At 46.3% G+C, this 18,775-nt stretch overlaps 1 protein-coding gene across 5 annotated transcripts in view; it reads left to right on the top strand.

Annotated features, from left to right (window-relative positions):
* The window catches only part of LOC119962941 (probable phospholipid-transporting ATPase VD), a 363,410-nt gene that overhangs the window by 299,891 nt on the left and 44,744 nt on the right, over nucleotides 1-18,775 (top strand). For all 5 annotated transcript variants that reach the window (XM_038791265.1, XM_038791266.1, XM_038791263.1 and 2 more), the window contains 2 exons: nucleotides 6,682-6,808; nucleotides 9,123-9,307. In XM_038791265.1, coding sequence (XP_038647193.1) covers nucleotides 6,682-6,808; nucleotides 9,123-9,307 — 312 coding nt within the window. The remainder of the gene's footprint in view (nucleotides 1-6,681; nucleotides 6,809-9,122; nucleotides 9,308-18,775) is intronic.

Raw genomic sequence — 18,775 nt, 5'->3', positions numbered from 1 at the left:
GGGTTCTTAGTTGAATTTTATAAGAAATTTAAGGAAAGGTTGATGGTGCGAATGTTTGAGGATGCAATGAGTCGGGATGTCTTGCCGTAAACAATGGGGCACGCTTCCATTTTGTTGCTACTAAAGAAAAACAAGGAACCGGTGGAATGTGGGTTGTGTCGGCCCATATCTCTGCTGAATGTAGATGCCAAGATGTTGGCAAAGGTGTTGGCGCCAAGGTTGGAAGGGTGTCTCCCGAAGGTGAATGGGGAGGATCAGATGGGATTCGTGAATGGAAGGCGGTTGTTCTTGAATGTGAGGAGGTTATTGAATGTGGTCCTGTCTCTGGTGGAGGAAAGGGAGATAGAGGTGGTGGTACCACTGGACGCAGGGAAGGCATTTGATCGGGTAGAGTGGGGATATTTTATGGATGTACTGGAGAGATTTGGAATTGGGCTGAAGTTTGGGGCGTGGATGTAGCTGTTGTATAAGGAACTGCTGGCGAGTGCTTGCACTAACTGCCTGAATTTGGGGTATTTTGCACAGTGCCAGGATCCATGACAGAGGTGTCCTATGTCCCCCCCCCCCCTTTTACGGAACTGAGCATGTCAGTGGGGAGTATAATGGAGCAGCTCCAGAGATTCAAGACGTTCTCGGGGTATAAACTGAATTTAGGAAAGAGCGAGTATTTTATGGTCTCCCCACCAGGAGTGGGGGTGGGGGGTCTGCCATTCCGCTTGGCGGAAACCCACTTTGGGTATTTGGGGGTGCAGGTGGCCCGAGATTGGGCAGGGCTTCGGAAGTTTAATTTCAGTAGCTTGATAGGGAGGGTCAAGGCCGATCTGTCGAGATGGGACAATCTCCTTCTGTCATTGGCGGGCTGGGTGCTTTGAATGCTTTGCCGCAATTTCTCTTTTATTTCAGTGTCTGCCGGTCTTTTTACCCAAATCTTTCTTCAGGGGGTGGACAAGTTGATCACCTCGTTCATTTGGAATGGGGAAGTTGGCCTGTATTAGGAGGGTCATTTTGCAAAGTAGACAATAGGTGGCGGGGGTTAAGCTTCCCAAATTTACTGTACTATTATTGGTTGGAAAATGCAGAGGAGGTGTGCAACTGGAGCAAGGAGGGTGGGGCTCAGTGAGTAAAGATGGAGGCAGGCTATTGCAAGGGGTCAGGGTTTCGGGTGCTGAAAACAGCTCCCCACCCGATGGCCCCAGGAAAGTATTCGGTGAGTCCGGTGGTGGTAGCCACATTGAAGATTTTGAGGCAGCATAGGCAGCATTTTAAACTGGGGACCAGGTCAAGGGGAATCATGGGTTCAAGCCGGGGAGGATGTTTGCGAGGTTTCGGAGATGGGACGAGAGGGGGATTAAGGAAATTAAAGATTTGTCTCTTAAGGGGGCAATACACGAGCCTGGAGGAGCTGGGAGGGAAGAATGGGTTGGCGCAGGGGGAAGGGTTTAGGTGTAGAACTTTGCAAGAAAGGTTTTCCCGATAACGCCGACCTCCATGTTGCTAAAGGTGGTGCTGTCATTGGGGGGCGGGGGGGGGGGGGGTTTGTTTCAGTGATCGACAGTGGGGATTATGGCAAAGTGAGAGGAGGAGCTGGGGTGGGGGGGGAGTGCACTGAAAGAGGGACTGTGGTGTGAGATGCTACAGAACGTGAATGCCTCGACCTCGTGCGTGCGAGGTTGGGGCTGATACAGCTGAAGGTAGTGTACCTCACAAAATCAAGGATGAGCTGGCTGTTCGAGGGGATGTCTGTTAGCGATGTGGAAGGGGCCCAGGGAACCCTGTTAATATGTTTTGGTCCTGCCTGAAGCCGGAAACATTTTGGAGGACGGTGTTTAGTGCAATCTTGGGGGTTTTCAATATGGATGTGGAGCCCGGTCCCCTAGAAGCCATATTTGGGGTGTCGGAGCATTCCGAGTTGCAGGTGGGTTCGGAGACAGATGTCTTAGCCTTCACCTCACCAATCACTCTTGGCGGGTCTTGCTGGGGTGGAGGTCAGCATCTCCACCCTTGTTGTGGTTTGTTCATCATGTACTTTCGGGGTTTGGTTACTGTTGATTGTTGAAGGGGAGGTGTTTGGGGAGTTGGTCAGGGTTTTCCTTTTGTTTGGTTACGGTTGTTTTTGTATGGTGAAAATCTGTTGAATAAAAATACTTAAAACTCTACAAAGATCTCCCTGCACAGCTGTAGCATGGGAGGCACATCTTCCCACAGCCCCTTGTGGCGTGAGGCAACTAGATGATGCACGCAGCGGTGTGCCCTACACGCACCAGAAGTTACTGAACACAATCGTGTCACTGATGTCAATGGGTTAATGCCACCCCAGGTTGCCAAAGTTGATTAGCAAATGTGCAGGCAGCCTTTTTCCTATGCACTCCTGATGAAGCAAGGTGGGCCCTGTTCTGGGATTGTTTAAAGCACCAGTCAACAAGCTGCAGCTTGGGTACTTTTGACTTGGCGTCTAGTCAGGCAAAGTTGGTGGTAGCACTGGTGAGCTGCTGGAGGAGTTTGCCAGTTTTGTTTGACCAGAAAGGCAGAAAATAACATTTCCTTGCATTGATACGGTGACAGTAGTTACAGTGCCACATATGCATGAGCAAGGGCAAGCAGACAAAGAGGCAGAGCTTTCTTAGAAGGCCCTTGGCCCAAAAAATCTTACAGTAGCACCACTCCTATGTTGCAATAAGCCATGAGCAGTGCATTTGGAGACTTTGCTTCACACAGGAGTTAGTGACAGAGATGTGACAATTCCTTCACAATGATCTGAAACCTCAAACCAGAGTGGGTGATCCTTTCAGTAGTTGTGAAGATCACCATCGTCCTTTCAGTGCATTGGGATCCTTCATGTGGAAGCAGTTAACATCAGCAATATATTGCAGTTCACAGAAGCATCAGGGCGAAGATACTGGTGGCCCAAAGGAAGAGAGGAGATTTCATCTTGTTTTTCCAGAGGAGGGAAGACCAGGTTGGAAGGCAACATGGGTTTACCAGGATAACAAGCCTCCTGATGGTCAGCTACATGCATCTGGTTCTGTGTCAAAGAGGAGAAATTCCACAACCAAAAGAGCTACCATTTTGTTGAGGTGTAATTGTTGTGTGACCATACCAAGAAATTCATCCTGGTGAATGCCTGATGTCCTGGCATCACATACAATTCTTTTATCTTGCAACAGTCAGTAATTCTCAAAGTCCTAATGCACCACAGAATGGCTAGTCAGTCACGAGGGCTACCACCTTCAGGCACAGCTCACTGCACCCTTCTGCCTTCCCCCCCACACAAAGGGCACGCTTCTCCGGAAAGATTTCTACGTGTGGGAGCTAACGACCACTCATACCCTCACCGAGTACCGAGATGTATTGCTGTGTAGCTGAAGGCTATTGCTAATAGGGAATTAGCAATCATGGTTAAGTGAGCACTTCACACATCCCAAGTGGATACTCATGGGTGGGCGGGCCATGTAGCACGTGGGGGTCATTGCCCAGAATCCCAATCACACCTTGATGCTTGGACACTGTGCCTGAACACTGCGGAAGGCAACACCACACCGCAGCAGCCAACATCCGAACACCCAGGGATAGGACACAGCTCCGGGGACATGTCCACAGCCTGAGGGTGGGTGAGTGCCACGGGGAGAGGGGGATGCCTGGATAGATGGGCCAAATGATCGAAGGTCAGCCCGCATTGTGGAAGAAAGTGGCAGAGGCATAATAATAGTTGTGTTTAATGTGTTTTACAATCCTACAATCCCCCATTCTTGTTGCCCACACCCCCCCTCCATTTCCCCCGGTGCCCTCCGTGATCCTCAACGTGCTTGGCCCTCCTAACTCTACCGCCACATCTAGGTATGTCCCCAGGATGCATATCTGAGATGGAGGCAGCCAGCTGCTTACCTCGTCCAGTGACGTTAGATGCCCCTGGCGGGAGTCCTCTGGGGTCTCTTGAGGCCGGAAGGACCCGGCGCATTTGGTGACACATGCACAGCTGTGCCACCGTGTCCCGGTGCTGACTTCGAGACGCAGCCTCATCAGAGGGGTGGAACCCAGGGGGAGCTAGTGACCACCGTTGCCACTTCATGGGATGGGTCCGGGTTGGCACCCAGCACCATTTCCTCCCGGATGATGCCCATAGGGCTCTGGGGTTCACTTTGGGACAGAGGGGCAGCTCGTTCGAGCCCTTTCTGCCCTTGCATCATCTGGCTTGGCCAGCCCTGGTGGCTATCAATGTCTGCACCATCATGTCGACGTCCTCAGTGACTCGGACATGCTCTATAGTGCTTCGGCAATGCCCACCTGCGACTTGGGCAAGCTCCGCAGCACCTCGGCCATTCCCATCTGAGAGCTGGACATGTCCTGCAGAACCTCATCAAGGTCAGCCTGGTACTGGGTAACATCGCCCAGAGAGTCGGACATACTGCCAAGACCCTCAGCCATGGCCGTCACCGACTACGTGACACCTTGGACATCATCACTAATGATGCTGATGTCGTTCACCAGGCTTTCCACTCTAGTCACCACCCTAGTAGTGGTGGCCTTGGTGCCATGCATTGCTGGCGCCATCTCCTGCGCTCATAGCCTCTGGGACTCCTCCAAGCGGCTATGGATCTGCTGGAGTGATGCTGACATCTCCCTCTGAATGTCCCGGCTGCACCCTGTCTCAATCAACTCTGAGTACCTCTGTACCACAGCATCAGGCTGGGACCCAGCTGCGTCCTAGGATCCAGGAGCACTCTGACTGCTGTCTCGCCTGGGGGTTCCTGCCTCCACCTGATGTGCATCATCAGCAGTGTGGTGCTCACTAAATTGTGACCCAGAAGCCTGTCCACTAACATTTCCCACCAAGGTATATGTATCTGCGCTGGTGGAGGGTGGGAATGACAGCTGTGCCGCTGTACCTCGGAGCCAGGAGAGGGTGCTGCCTGGGATGGGCCAGCGGCATCGGCTGGAGGTCCTGCGGGAGAATGGACATCTGGTCAGTGGGAAGGATGGGCCAGTCAGTAATGCAATAGCAACTCGCGTTTGACAGGTCCCCTGGGTGGAGCCCGGTGGTTCCTCACCTCTGCGGCATCCGCCAGCCTTCGCGTGGGTGATCAATCTGTCCTCGGCCACCCCAGTCACCTCCAGGGCCCGCTCCTCGAAGGAGGTGAGGATTCTTAAGTCCGACACCCCTCCGCCAGTCTGGGCCCTCCCTGTGATTATGGGAGAGCTTTTCCTAAGGAGACACAGACAGGGCATTGTTAGCCACATGCATGGTTCACGGTGGTTGGAGGGCTGAAGTGAGGTTGGGGGGGGGGGGGGGGTTTGAAGGGGGAGGAGGTAGAGAGGGGTTGTTGGGGATTGCATGGGGTGTTGGTGGTGGATATTCTCTTGGGGGTGGGGGGTGAGCACTGGTGTCTACCCACTCATGCTGCCCAGTGTAGGTCGTTGACCTTCTTACAGCACTGAAGGCCAGTCCTCCTGGTCACACTCCCCAAGCTCACAGTTGCTGTCACCTCATCCCAGACAGCACTGGCTTTCTTCTGGCTGACTCTCCTGGACCCTTGTCGGGGGGACAGGACATCCCTCCTGGCCTCCAATGCGTCTAGCAGCCTACCCAGATCTATTTCCCAGAATCATGAGGTAGTTTCCTCAGCGCCATTATATAAACTGGCTGGGTTTGGCTGAGCAAGTGCAGCTTAAGTGCTGCTCCACCTTCTTAGTGGGGGGGGACTTGCGAGTGCGATCCCGTCGAATCAGCTGGCGAGCTTTCATTTGCAGCGAGAAGCCCGTGAGGCCTCGTTAAGTGGACCAATTAACATTGAATTGCGTTGCCGGCCTCATTGGGCCGAGTGCTGGGAAGCTCATGGCAATTCCCGCTTGCTGAAGATATTCCGGAGAATCGCGCCCATTATCATCATTCTGTTCTCTTCTTAAGACAGTTTGTACTCCGAAGTATACTAAGACCATGAGACATTAACTAAAGCTGTTTTTGCAAAGAGGAAAAATATGAAAGAATGCACTCAAAAGTTGGATGCAAATATTTCTGACTACTCTTAACACCCCAGAGCTAATGAGGTGCCTTTTAAATTTAATGCAGTCTGCTTGTTATATGCATTCTTGATTGCTTATTGATGTCTTATTCCCCTCTCTCCCCACCACCCCCCTTCCTTTTCTTTCTGTTGGTACAGAGGCAAGGTTATCTGGTCTCTCCAGCGCAAAGTTTAGTGCTTGTACTGTTTGTGTTTTTTGTACAACTATGTTGTGAATTGTTTTAATAGTCAGAGTATCCTACCCTCTCTCCCAGTATGGTGGTACTGAGGTTGAGGGTACCCTATTTCTCCACCACAAAATTATCGTTTGGCCTTGTATATATTTTTTACTGTTTTAATAAAAAGATATGGAAACTGATGCAGCTAATGATTTCGCTACAGCGACTAGATATTTTGCAGAACATATACATTTACTCATTGGACTGTGTTTCTAAAGATCATATTACAATTGAGAAATGTGAAGAAATACCAGATATTCATTACTTTGTAATAAAGTAAATACATATTATCTTGCTGCATCATTTTTTAAAGAATGCACCAACAATGATCAAATACTTGTAATGAATGGTTAATCTTGTACATGTTTTATATGTTAGTCAGTGTTCATAAATGGGCATTGGGCTTGAGGTAGTTCATTCTAAACTCCACATTTTCTATTCTACAGGTGATGAATGATGCTGAGTACTCGGAGTGGCTAAAATTCCACTTCTTAGCAGAGACAAGTATTGATAACCAAGAGGAGCTCCTACTTGAATCAGCTCTTAAACTAGAAACTAACCTAACACTGCTTGGTAAATGATTGCAAGTACAAACCGTGAAATATTCTACATTCTTGTAGCAGCTTAGCTTGATGTATTTATTTTAGTGTTGTGTTCAGAATTTCTTATTGCTTACCTGGTTTAACAAGTGTTGTTTGACTCTACGGGAGGAATCTTTCTCATCTCCTAGGGGCAAACTTGAAGGTGGAACAGGGGGGAAATTTTGTTGTTGGCTCTGTGGTAATCTTGATGGAGGCAGATCATCACTGTCAGTATCGGGAAGCCAATTTGAATAATTAAGTGGCCATTTCAAGGTAAATTGCAGATAAACCCTCTCCTGAGAGATCTCCTATTCTCAACCTTCCCCACCAGAACTGCTTCTGCCAAAGGGTTGCAACTTTCATAGATCTTGTTTATTATAGAATTTACAGTGCAGAAGGAGGCCATTCGGCCCATCAAGTCTGCACCGGCTCTTGGAAAGAGCACCCTACCCAAGGTCAACAACTCCACCCTATCCCCATAACCCAGTAACCCCACCCAACACTAAGAGCAATTTTGGACACTAAGGGCAATTTAGCATGGCGAATTCACCTAACCTGCACATCTTTGGATTGTGGGAGGAAACCCACCCACACACGGGGAGGATGTGCAGACTCCGCACAGACAGTTACCCAAGCCGGAATCGAACCTGGGACCCTGGAGCTGTGAAGCAATTACGCTATCCACAATGCTACCGTGCTGCCCAAATTGCTTATTGTCACAAGTAGGCTTCAAATGAAGTTACTGTGAAAAGCCCTTAGTTGCCACATTCCGGCGGCTGTTCGGAGAGGCTGGTACGGGAATTGAACCGTGCTGCTGCCCTGCCTTGGTCTGCTTTCAAAGCCAGCGATTTAGCCCTGTGCTAAACAACCCCCCTATGATCACAGGCTGTCCTATAAAGAGGGTTCCCCTCCACAATGCTGGCCAGGCAGATGTAGCCACATTTCTGAAATTCTAGCACATCTTCCAAGGCCACCTTTGCATTCACCTGCCTGCTGCATCAGTTCCTACCTCTCCCAGTGGGGCAATGGCAGGGCTCTCCCACTGGGCCAGGCAGTTGTCTGCTCTGCTCACTGTCCTTAATTGGATGGTGCTTCTAGATGTGTCATCTTAATTAACCCCCTTCCAGTAACTTTGTGCATGCGGCCAGGCAGTGTCAATGGAGTTGAGATCCATTTTTGCTTTCAAAATCTTCAACGGTGGTAGGATTGCAACCGATGTGCTGCAGAATACAGTTCTGAGAGTGCAGTTTGTCTCAACTATTTACCCCCCTATCCTAATATACAAGGGTTTGTGTAGAATTATGAGGGACTGTGGGAAGCTGGGCTTCTTAATACAACTGAAATAAATGCATTTTTTTCCTGAATTCCCTTAAAAAATGCTGGGGGGCTTTTCCAAGGATAATGAAGTAATCACTAGTGACATTAGAATGGGACCAGGATTTTTTGCCATTGTGTTTGCCAGTCTGAAATGTTTCACACATTCCCTTAATGAGTGGATAATTGTGGATTTACAAGCACAACAGCAGAAAACCGTGTAAAGAAAATTGAGATTATATGGAGTCTCTGGTGAAGCAGAGTTAGAACTTGGGGGATCATTGGATCCGTGAGCAAAGCTATTTTTCATTTTGAAGTCAGTCATTTTAATTTGTAAATTGCTTTGATTCATTTTAAATGGTAACTCACAGGTAAATAACAAAACTTATTTTCATTTGGGAAGTAGAATTTGCGAAAGCTGCAAAGGCCAGGGCAGCAGTTTGTGCTTATGACGCAAAATAAAATGATTATCATTGGTTCATGAATTGCCTGGGTGAGAATGCCTCTTCTAGGGAACTAAGAGACATAAAATTGAAGCACGACAGCATTCACGTAAACAGTTTGTTGATCTGTAATTCCCTTCATAAGTGTGGAATGTTGGCAGCAGGAAATATGGTTTTATAGATAGGGAATGCATGCAAACATAAGACTTGTAATATGTCACATTCAGCCAAAGGTCCTATGAACAAACTTGACCCTACCTTCACCTTGTTTCCATCCACTTGAAACAGGAGTTATTAGAAAGGCAGCAGAAGCAGTTTTTCCTCAGGCCTTCAGTAACTTTGGAAAAGATAATGAAAAGCTGATCAGGAATTAAATTATGTAACCATTGTCAATGATATTTCAATCAGCCTGCAAACTTAAACTCAGTTTCAGAATTTCCGATGCATCAGAAAGTACAATAATTCTTAAAGCACAATCATGCAGCTAATTCTTCAAATCGTTCCACATGATTTTTAGTGTGGAAATAACAATTGTTATTCCATGTTTAGGTGCCACAGGCATTGTTGATCGCTTACAGAAGGGTGTTCCAGACACTATTCTGGCACTTCGAAAGGCAAAAATAAAGATCTGGGTCTTAACAGGAGACAAACAAGAAACTGCTGTTAATATTGCCTACGCTTGTAAACTTCTGGAAAAAGAGGACAACATTTTCACTCTTAACACACATAACAAGGTAAATGGAAACCTATGTGCACTGTATGTTTGTGTTGGAAATGTAACATTGGTTATTACTCGACACGAGTGTTTGAAAATTTAAAACTGGGAGCAAAATGAAAATTCTTATTGAAGATATTCTTTATATTTTAAGGAAGAATACAGAGTAACTGAAGTTTAATGATGAGACATCTCTTTTTTTCTACTATTTATTTCCGAATTAATTTACTTTTAAACTTGATCACCTCATATCTTCTGTTGTTCTTTCTATGTTCAAGTCTTTCAACTAAACTGAAATCATTCTGGAGTGTAGGAACAGCTCCAAATTCCTGTTTGTGAAAAGAAAATAACCTCTGACCAGAATCTAACAAAAATCTTTATTAGTTCTGCTGAGGCATGCATGTTTTAGTGTCCCAAATCAAAGACATCTGCCTTGCGATCCCTACTCCCTCCGGCCCAAACCCATCCACTCCTCACTCGGCCTCCCTTTTTGCCCCTCCCCAAGCACTTATGTTTCACCCTGCTGCACAGTCTCTTCTCCATCTCTTCTGCTCCATAAACAAGTGTCTTTGATTATGCCCACCACTTGCATCTTCTGCTCCTGCCAGTCCCATCCTAACTTATGATCATGAAACCTTTCTCATTCTTACAATCATTTACGTTGACCTATCTGTCATCCTCTGGCCTAGCTTAATCCTACATCTTTAATAAATCTCTATTATCACTTCACTCGTCTGAAATCCTATTGTCAACCTCTCCATCCTTACTGCCTCATTTTTAATGTTCTTTGTAAAGCTCGGGGATACAGGCCGACAATTGCATGCCATTTCAAGCCTTTTAATCAGGCTTCCATCTGACCCATGCTGGAGCAACACAGGTCAAAGTCGCCGGTCATCTTATGTAACTGTGCCTTAACACATTACATCAGCTGAAATAATTTCTTCTTCTATGTCCACACAGCCTGTGTTCCTCTAGCTCAATGTTCCATCCCTTTTCATCAATTACGTGCTATTCTTTGCTGATATCTAGCCCGGGGAGATTTGCATACGTGCAGTGCGGTCAGCGTAAGTTGGAGGTGCACCTGCATCAGTGACCCGAGGAGTTTGCCGGAAGGTAAGCATCCAGCAGAGGGCAGCAGAGCAGAGCTTCTGATTGGCTGTTCCGGGGAGATTTGCACACGTGCAGTGCGGTCAGCGTAAGTTGAAGGTGGTTTGTGAAGGGGCTGTTCTCGAGTGACAGCTTTACCCGAAACACTACTTATGTAGTGTCTCCCACCCATCCTCCTCCTCTAACCAAAAAAAAAGTTCTGTCTTTCGGATTCGAAAAAGTTCTGTCTTTTTGGATTTTGGCAGGAGCTGGGACACATCAGCTGGTGAGTAGATTTGTAAATTTCATTGCAGGAGCAGCGGCCAGCCATTGGATACCGGCAGGTGCTGAGCCTATCGGGAGGTGAGTTGTAAGTTTAAATTACTTACCTTTGCAGGGGTTGCCGTCAGTTGGATTTCGGCGGGAGCTGGGACACATCAGCTGGTGAGTAGATTTGTAAATTTCATTGCAGGAGCAGCGGCCAGCCATTGGATACCGGCAGGTGCTGAGCCTATCGGGAGGTGAGTTGTGAGTTGTAAGTTTAAATTACTTACCTTTGCAGGAAACAGGAAGTTTGTCCTGCGGACTTCTGGGAAGGTTTACCCCTCCCTAGTCAATAAATTCTGGTGGAGAGGAAACCCGAGACACTACACGTGTAGTGTCTCCCACCCGCCCTCCTCCTCTAACCTAATAATAAGACCCATTGGGGTGAGCAGGTGAGTGCCTTATTACATTATTATTTTTCTTTTTCTTATTTGTTAACCAGAACTAGGTTGGAAAAGACTATAGCAGAGGTATCCAAGTTTTTTTTTAACTGAAATTTATACAAATTAATAAAGTAATTAACTAATCAGAGATGGCTGGGCAGGTGATGTGCTGTAGCTGTATGATGTGGGAGCTGGCTGTTCCCCTTGTGAATGGCAATGACCACATCTGCAGCAAGTGTTGGTTGCTGGAAGAACTCCGGCTCAGAATTGATGATCTGGAATCTGAGCTTCAAACACTGCGGCACATCCGGGAGGGGGAGAGTTACCTGGACACTTTGTTTCAGGAGGCAGTCACACCTGGGAGATTAAGTAATTCACATTCAGTAAGTGATCAGGGATTTCAGAGTGTGACTGTTAGTGAGGCAGGCAGGGGGAACCTGAGTTCAGGAGTGCAGGAGCCTCAGCCCTTGACCTTGTCCAACAGGTATGAGACTCTTGCTCCCTGTATGGATGAGGAAAAGGGCTCTGGACAGGATGAGCCAGCTGACCACGGTACCATGGTGCAGAAGGCCATTCAAGAGGGGGGAGTAAAAAGACAAGTAGTTGTTATAGGGGATTCTATAATTAGGGGGACAGATAGTATCCTATGCAAGCCGGATCGGGAGTCTCGCATGGTGTGTTGCCTGCCCGTTGCCAGGGTGCGGGACATCTCTGACCGGCTTGAAAGGATATTGGAGCGGGAGGGGGAGGATCCAGTTGTTGTGGTCCACGTTGGGACTAACAACATAGGTAAAGCTAGGGTGGAGGACCTGTTCGGGGACTATCAAGCACTAGGAAGAAAATTGAAATACAGGTCCTCAAGGGTCATAATCTCCGGATTACTGCCCGAGCCACGTGCCAATTGGCATAGGGATAAGAAAATTAGGGAAGTAAACACGTGGCTAAGGGATTGGTGTGGAAAAGAGGGATTCCACTTCATGGGACATTGGCATCAGTTTTGGAACCGGGGGATCTGTACCATTGGGACGGTCTCCACCTGAATCGATCTGGAACCAGTGTTCTAGCGAAGAGGATAAATAGGGTGGTCAGTAGGACTTTAAACTTCTGAGTTGGGGGGAAGGGAAAGTGAAAGCGACAGGGAGCATGGAGTTAAATGGCAAGATACGCAGGAGGATAACATGTAGGCAGGTGGATTTAAGCTTGAGGCAGACTAGGAATGCAACAAAAAGGAAGGATAACTTTGGACATCTTAGGACTTCCAATATCTGTAATGATAAGAAAGTTAGCATTAAGGCACTTTACCTAAATGCTCGTAGCATTTGTAACAAAGTAGATGAACTAATAGCACAAATCATCGTGAATGATTATGATGTGGTAGGCATCACAGAGACATGGCTGCAGGGGGTTCAGGACTGGCAGTTAAACATCCAAGGATATACAACCTATCGAAAAGACAGGGAGGTGGGCCAAGGGGGTGGGGTTGCTTTGTTAGTTAAGAACAAAATTAAATCTATGGCACTAAACGACATAGGGTCGGATGATGTGGAGTCTGTGTGGGTAGAATTGAGGAACCACAAAGGCAAAAAAACCATAATGGGAGTTATGTACAGACCTCCTAACAGTGGTCAGGACCAGGGGCGCAACATGTACCGGGAAATAGAAAAGGCATGTCAGAAAGGCAAAGTCACGGTGATCATGGGGGACTTCAATATGCAGGTGGATTGGGTAAATAACGTAGCCAGTGGATCCAAAGAAAAGGAATTCATGGAATGCTCACAAGATGGCTTTTTGGAACAGCTTGTCATGGAGCCCACAAGGGAGCAGGCTATTCTGGACCTAGTGCTATGTAATGAACCAGACTTTATAAAATATCTTAAAGTAAGGGAACACTTAGGAAGCAGCGATCATAATATGGTTGAGTTCAGTCTGCAGTTTGAAAGAGAGAAGGCAAAATCGGATGTAATGGTGTTACAGTTAAATAAAGGTAATTACGAGGGCATGAGAGAGGAACTGGCGAAAATCGACTGGAAGCAGACCCTAGTGGGGAAGACAGTAGAGCAAAAATGGCAGGAGTTTGTATGCATAATTGAGTACACTGTACAGAGGTTCATCCCCAAGAAAAGAAAGATTATCCGGGGAGGGATTAGACAGCCATGGCTGACAAAGGAGGTCAGGAAATGTATCAAAGAAAAAGAGAAATCCTATAAAGTGGCCAAAAGCACTGGGAAATCAGAAGATTGGGACGGCTACAAAAACAAACAGAGGTTAACAAAGAGACAAATAAGGAAGGAGAGGATCAAATATGAAGGCAGGCTAGCCAGTAATATAATAAATGATAGTAAAGGTTTCTTTCAATACATAAGAAACAAACGACAGGCCAAAGTAGACATTGGGCCAATTCAAACTGATTCTGGAAGGCTAGTGATGGGAGACGAGGAAATGGCTGGAGAACTTAATAAGTACTTTGCGTCTGTCTTCACAGTGGAAGACATGAGTAATATCCCAAAAATTATAAAGGGTCAGGGGGCTGAGTTGAGTATGGTTGCCATTACAAAAGAGATGGTGCTAAAAAAGCTAAAAGGTCTTAAAATTGACAAATCTCCTGGCCCCGATGGGCTACATCCTAGAGTTCTGAGGGAGGTGGCTGAAGAAATAGCGGAAGCGTTGGTTGAGATCTTTCAAAAATCACTGGAGTCAGGGAAAGTCCCGGACGATTGGAAGATTGCTGTTGTAACCCCCTTGTTCAAGAAAGGATCAAGACAAAAGATGGAAAATTATAGGCCAATTAGCCTAACCTCGGTTGTTGGTAAAATTCTAGAATCGATCGTTAAGGATGAGATTTCTAAATTCTTGGAAGAGCAGGGTCGGATTAGAACAAGTCAACATGGATTTAGTAAGGGGAGGTCGTGCCTGACGAACCTGTTAGAATTCTTTGAGGAGGTGACAAGTAGGTTAGACCAGGGAAACCCAGTGGATGTGGTCTATCTGGATTTCCAAAAGGCCTTTGATAAGGTGCCACACAGGAGGCTGCTGAGTAAGGTGAGGGCCCATGGTGTTCGAGGTGAGCTACTGGCATGGGTTGAGGATTGGCTGTCTGACAGAAGGCAGAGAGTTGGGATAAAAGGTTCTTTTTCGGAATGGCAGCCGGTGACCAGCGGTGTTCCACAGGGTTCAGTGTTGGGGCCGCAGCTGTTCACCATATATATTAATGATCTGGATGAAGGGACTGGGGGCATTCTAGCGAAGTTTGCCGATAATACGAAGTTAGGTGGTCAGGCAGGTAGTGCTGAGGAAGTGGGGAGGCTGCAGAAGGATCTAGACATTTTGGGAGAGTGGTGCAGGAAATAGCTGATGCAATTCAACGTGAGAAAATGTGAGGTCTTGCACTTTGGAAAAAAGAATCCAAGCATAGACTACTTTCTAAACGGTGAGAAAATTCATAAAGCCAAAGTACAAAGGGATCTGGGAGTGCTAGTCGAGGATTCCCTAAAGGTAAACATGCAGGTTGAATCCGTGATTAAGAAAGCGAATACAATGTTGTCATTTATCTCAAGAGGGTTGGAATATAAAAGCAGCGATGTGCTACTGAGCCTTTATAAGGCTCTGGTTAGGCCCCATTTGGAGTACTGTGTCCAGTTTGGGCCCCACATCTCAGGAAGGACATACTGGCACTGGAGTGTGTCCAGCAGAGATTCACACGGATGATCCCTGGAATGGTGGGTCTAACATATGAGGAACGGCTGAGGATCCTGGGATTGTATTCATTGGAGTTTAGAAGGTTAAGGGGAGATCTAATAGAAACTTACAAGATAATACATGGCTTAGAAAGGGTGGACGCAAAGAAACTGTTTCCGTTAGGCGAGGAGACGAGGACCCGTGGGCACAGCCTTAGAATTAGAGGGGGTAAATTCAGAACAGAAATGCGGAGACATTTCTTCAGCCAGAGAGTGGTGGGCCTGTGGAATTCATTTCCGTGGAATGCAGTGGAGGCCGGGACGCTAAATGGCTTCAAGGCAGAGATAGATAAATTCTTGATGTCGCGAGGAATTAAGGGCTACGGGGAGAATGCTGGTAGGTGGAGTTGAAATGCCCATCAGCCATGATTGAATGGCAGAGTGGACTCGATGGGCCGAATGGCCTTACTTCCACTCCTATGTCTTATGGTCTTATGGTTATTTATGGGAGAAGTGCTGGACAGCAGGAAACAGCTGAAGAAACCAGCAAGGCTGGGACATGAATTTAATGGCAGAGCCTCATTATAATTTTCTTCTTCTGTTCCCTGCCCAAGCCCAGCTAATTGGACAACTGACAGGTGGGAGGACCAATAGCAGGAGGTTGCAGCAAGGGACCCTCTGGGATGACCACTAATAATAATAATCTTTATTGGTATCACAAGTAGGCTTACATTAACACTGCAATGAAGTTACTGTGAAAAACGCCTAGTCGCCACACTCCTGTGCCTGTTTGGGTGCACTGAGGGAGAATTCAGAATGCCCAATTCACCTCAACAGCATTTCGGGACCAGTGGGAGGAAACCAGAGCACCCAGAGGAAACCCACGCAAACACGGAGGGAATGTGCTGACTCCGCACAGACAGTGACCTAAGCCGGGCATCGAACCTGGGAACCTGGCGCTATGAAGCAACAGTGCTAACCACTGTGCTACCATGCCAATAGGGATGGATGTTGGGATTGTCTGTGACCACATCAGGGAGAAAGTGACATCAGAGCTGGATGAGGTGTACGTCAGAAAATCAGGAGAGAGAAGAAGCAAACCAGTGGAGGCCAATTGGACAGTCAGCGTAGCAGGTTTATTTAAGAAAAACCTATTAGAAGTGTGACATAGGAATTTACATTAGGAAGAAAAGGCTGACAGAGATAGGAGGCATAAATGTAATCACAGAAAGTCATGGGCAAGTAGAATATGCGTTTTATATGTAGTCCGGTAGACATCCCACATGAAAAGTAACAACCAAGTGCAGTATAGAGGTTTGGCTAGCAAAAATCAATCATCTCAAGTTTAAAATTATGAATTGAGATATCACCTTCTGCGTTTTGTGGCATAGCAAGATTTCCACACTTCTGCTACTCTTTACATGAGGAAGTGTAAGTGTAACCTTATCTCCTGAATGGCTTAGCTCTGATTATGCCCCAATCTTGGACACTCCACCAGTAGGAAAAGTTCTCTCTAGATACCCCATCAAAAACCTCAATCATATTGCACCTTAATCTGAATTCAGGAATAGAAATCAAGTTCATATAATCTTTCCTCAAAATCTAACCCTTGGAGTTATCTCTGTAATCTCCTGCAGTCCCGCAACCCTCCCGATATTTGCACTCCTATACTCTTTTCTCTTGAATATCTCAATTTTAATTGCTCCACCATTGGCAGCCATGCTTCCAGCTTCCTAGGGCCCTAAGCTCTGGAATTCCCTCAGTATACTTCTCTCCTTTCACTCCCTTTTCATAGAGCCATTGAATTCCTGCAGTGCAGAAGGAGGCCAGTTGGCCCATCAAATCTGCATCGACCCTCTGAAAGGGCACCCTACCGAGGCCCACTCCCCTGCCTTTTGCGCTATCCCCATAATCCCACCAAACCTGCACATCTTTGGACACTAAGGGGCAATTTAACATGGCCTATCCACCTAACCTGTACATCTTTGGATTATGGGAGAAAACTGGAGCACCCAAAGGAAACTCACGCAGACACTGGGAGAAAATGCAAACTCCACACAGTCACCCAAGGACAGAATTTAACCCAGGTCCTTGGTGCTGTGGAGCAGCTGTGCTAACCACTGTCCACCATGCCATCCTAGTTCTAAGACACTGGGAAAACCACCTTATTTGACCATATTTTTGGTCAACTGCCTTAATATTGCCAAATGCGGTGCAGTGCCAAATTTTCTTCTGATGCTCTGGAGAAATACATTTCTGGTATTTTAGGTTAAAGGCATTGTATAAATATAAGTCATCAAAGTAGTAGTAGGAGCTGCCGCAGTCACTCTGGCTGATGGTAGGTGAGGGTGGAGGAGAGGAAGAATAAGGAAGAAGGAACAGGAGGCTGCAGAGAAGGGAACAAAGATATAGAAATTATCTCAATGGGCAGCCTAGACCTTCAGTTGAACAAAGACTGATGTTTCCATCCACTAATATGGGTGGTGATATGCATGTTGGTGCGTGCTGATGCCGAGCCAACAGTGGTATATCAAGGCATATCCTCTGAGGAGAATTGGTATCTTTATGCTGGGAAATATCTGTAAGGAGCAACTTGATCGATTGAAACATTAAGTGAATGACAAAGGTGAGAAGGGGCATTGAAGAAAGTTGTCAGTTTCGTGGGCTACACGGTGGCACAGTGGTTACCACTGCTGCCTCACGGCTCTGAGGATCTGGGTTCGATCCCGGCCCCAGCTCACTGTCTGTGTGGAGTTTGCATAGTTCCCCCCCCATGTCTGCGTGGGTCTCACCTCCACAACCCAAAGATGTATTTTCTTTGCAGTTTCTTTTTATTTTATTTCATTTTCATGTACTTAATGCTCTGTTTGAGCTGCCTGCAGAAAAATATTTCTCACTGTACCTCTGTACACGGTACAATAAACAAATCCAAATCCAATGTGCAGGTAGATGGATTGGCCACGCTAAATTGCTCTTTTTTTAAAAAAGAGAAGAAAGTTGTCGGTTTCTATTTGGAGTTAAAAGTAGGACTATGTACCGGCATAACTGGTAAAACGAACAGTATAATTGATTTTCCCATATAGGTGCAATTCCTAGAAAACATGATGCCCTGTGTTGAAAGCCTTGTGTATAATATATTTTTACAGTTTGTGGTAAAACCCCTGCTACAGAACTATATAATGAATGTTACTTTCATTGCAGTTTTGTAATAGTATCAGCATAATTCCTCAGCACAGGTAAGCTATGAACAATTTTTTAATGGGAACATTCTTTTGTATGTGGATACGAAAAGAGAGAAATGAAAATAGGTGGCAAGTGATTTATGTGCGTTCAAACAAAGGTGAGGATCAAGTGGTTCTTTCACTCTAAATCTCCAGGCCCAAAGCAAAATATTTCTGAGAACTGAACAAACAGTTGATCTCATTTGCAATATTTTGCCGGATTCAGGTTTTGTGTTCAAGTTTTCCAATTTTTAATCCTTTTTTCCCCTGCGCAATCACTTTTTTCAAGCCATTATCTTATACCTTTCATCACTATTTTTATCGGGTGGAGAGTAGTTGATAAGTTTGATGGGCTATGCACTTCCCCATACCTGCTATCACTGTCTAAAAGCAGCAACTGAATGGAATGCTTGTTTTTCCTCAACATGGATCTTTGCAGCGCATTTAAGCTGTATAGCTGAGGGTTAAACTTAGTGAAGACAGCTGATTTGAGTGACAGTAGCCCTAGGATTTGAATTTGCAATCTTCTGTAAATAGGCAACTCTTTGAACCGATGAGCCATTGCAGCAGTTATATTTTCTATGCTCGCTATGCTCAGTCATTCAAGAACTTTGTTAAAATAATTAAAAGTCAAAAGGAACAGTTTTGTGGTCATGTTGATGAGGATGATGTTCCAATTTTATTTGAAATTATGCAATTTAAAATTTGTTTCTGTGTTATGTATATATAGTCAACAAAGTGAAAGCCACCTCCCCCCTCCTTAAAGCCCCCCACCCTCCCTAAGTTAGGGAAAACAAAC

This window comes from Scyliorhinus canicula, chromosome 3, assembly GCF_902713615.1.
Source record: "Scyliorhinus canicula chromosome 3, sScyCan1.1, whole genome shotgun sequence".
Lineage (NCBI taxonomy): Eukaryota > Metazoa > Chordata > Chondrichthyes > Carcharhiniformes > Scyliorhinidae > Scyliorhinus > Scyliorhinus canicula.
This window is presented reverse-complemented; position numbering and strand designations above follow the sequence as displayed.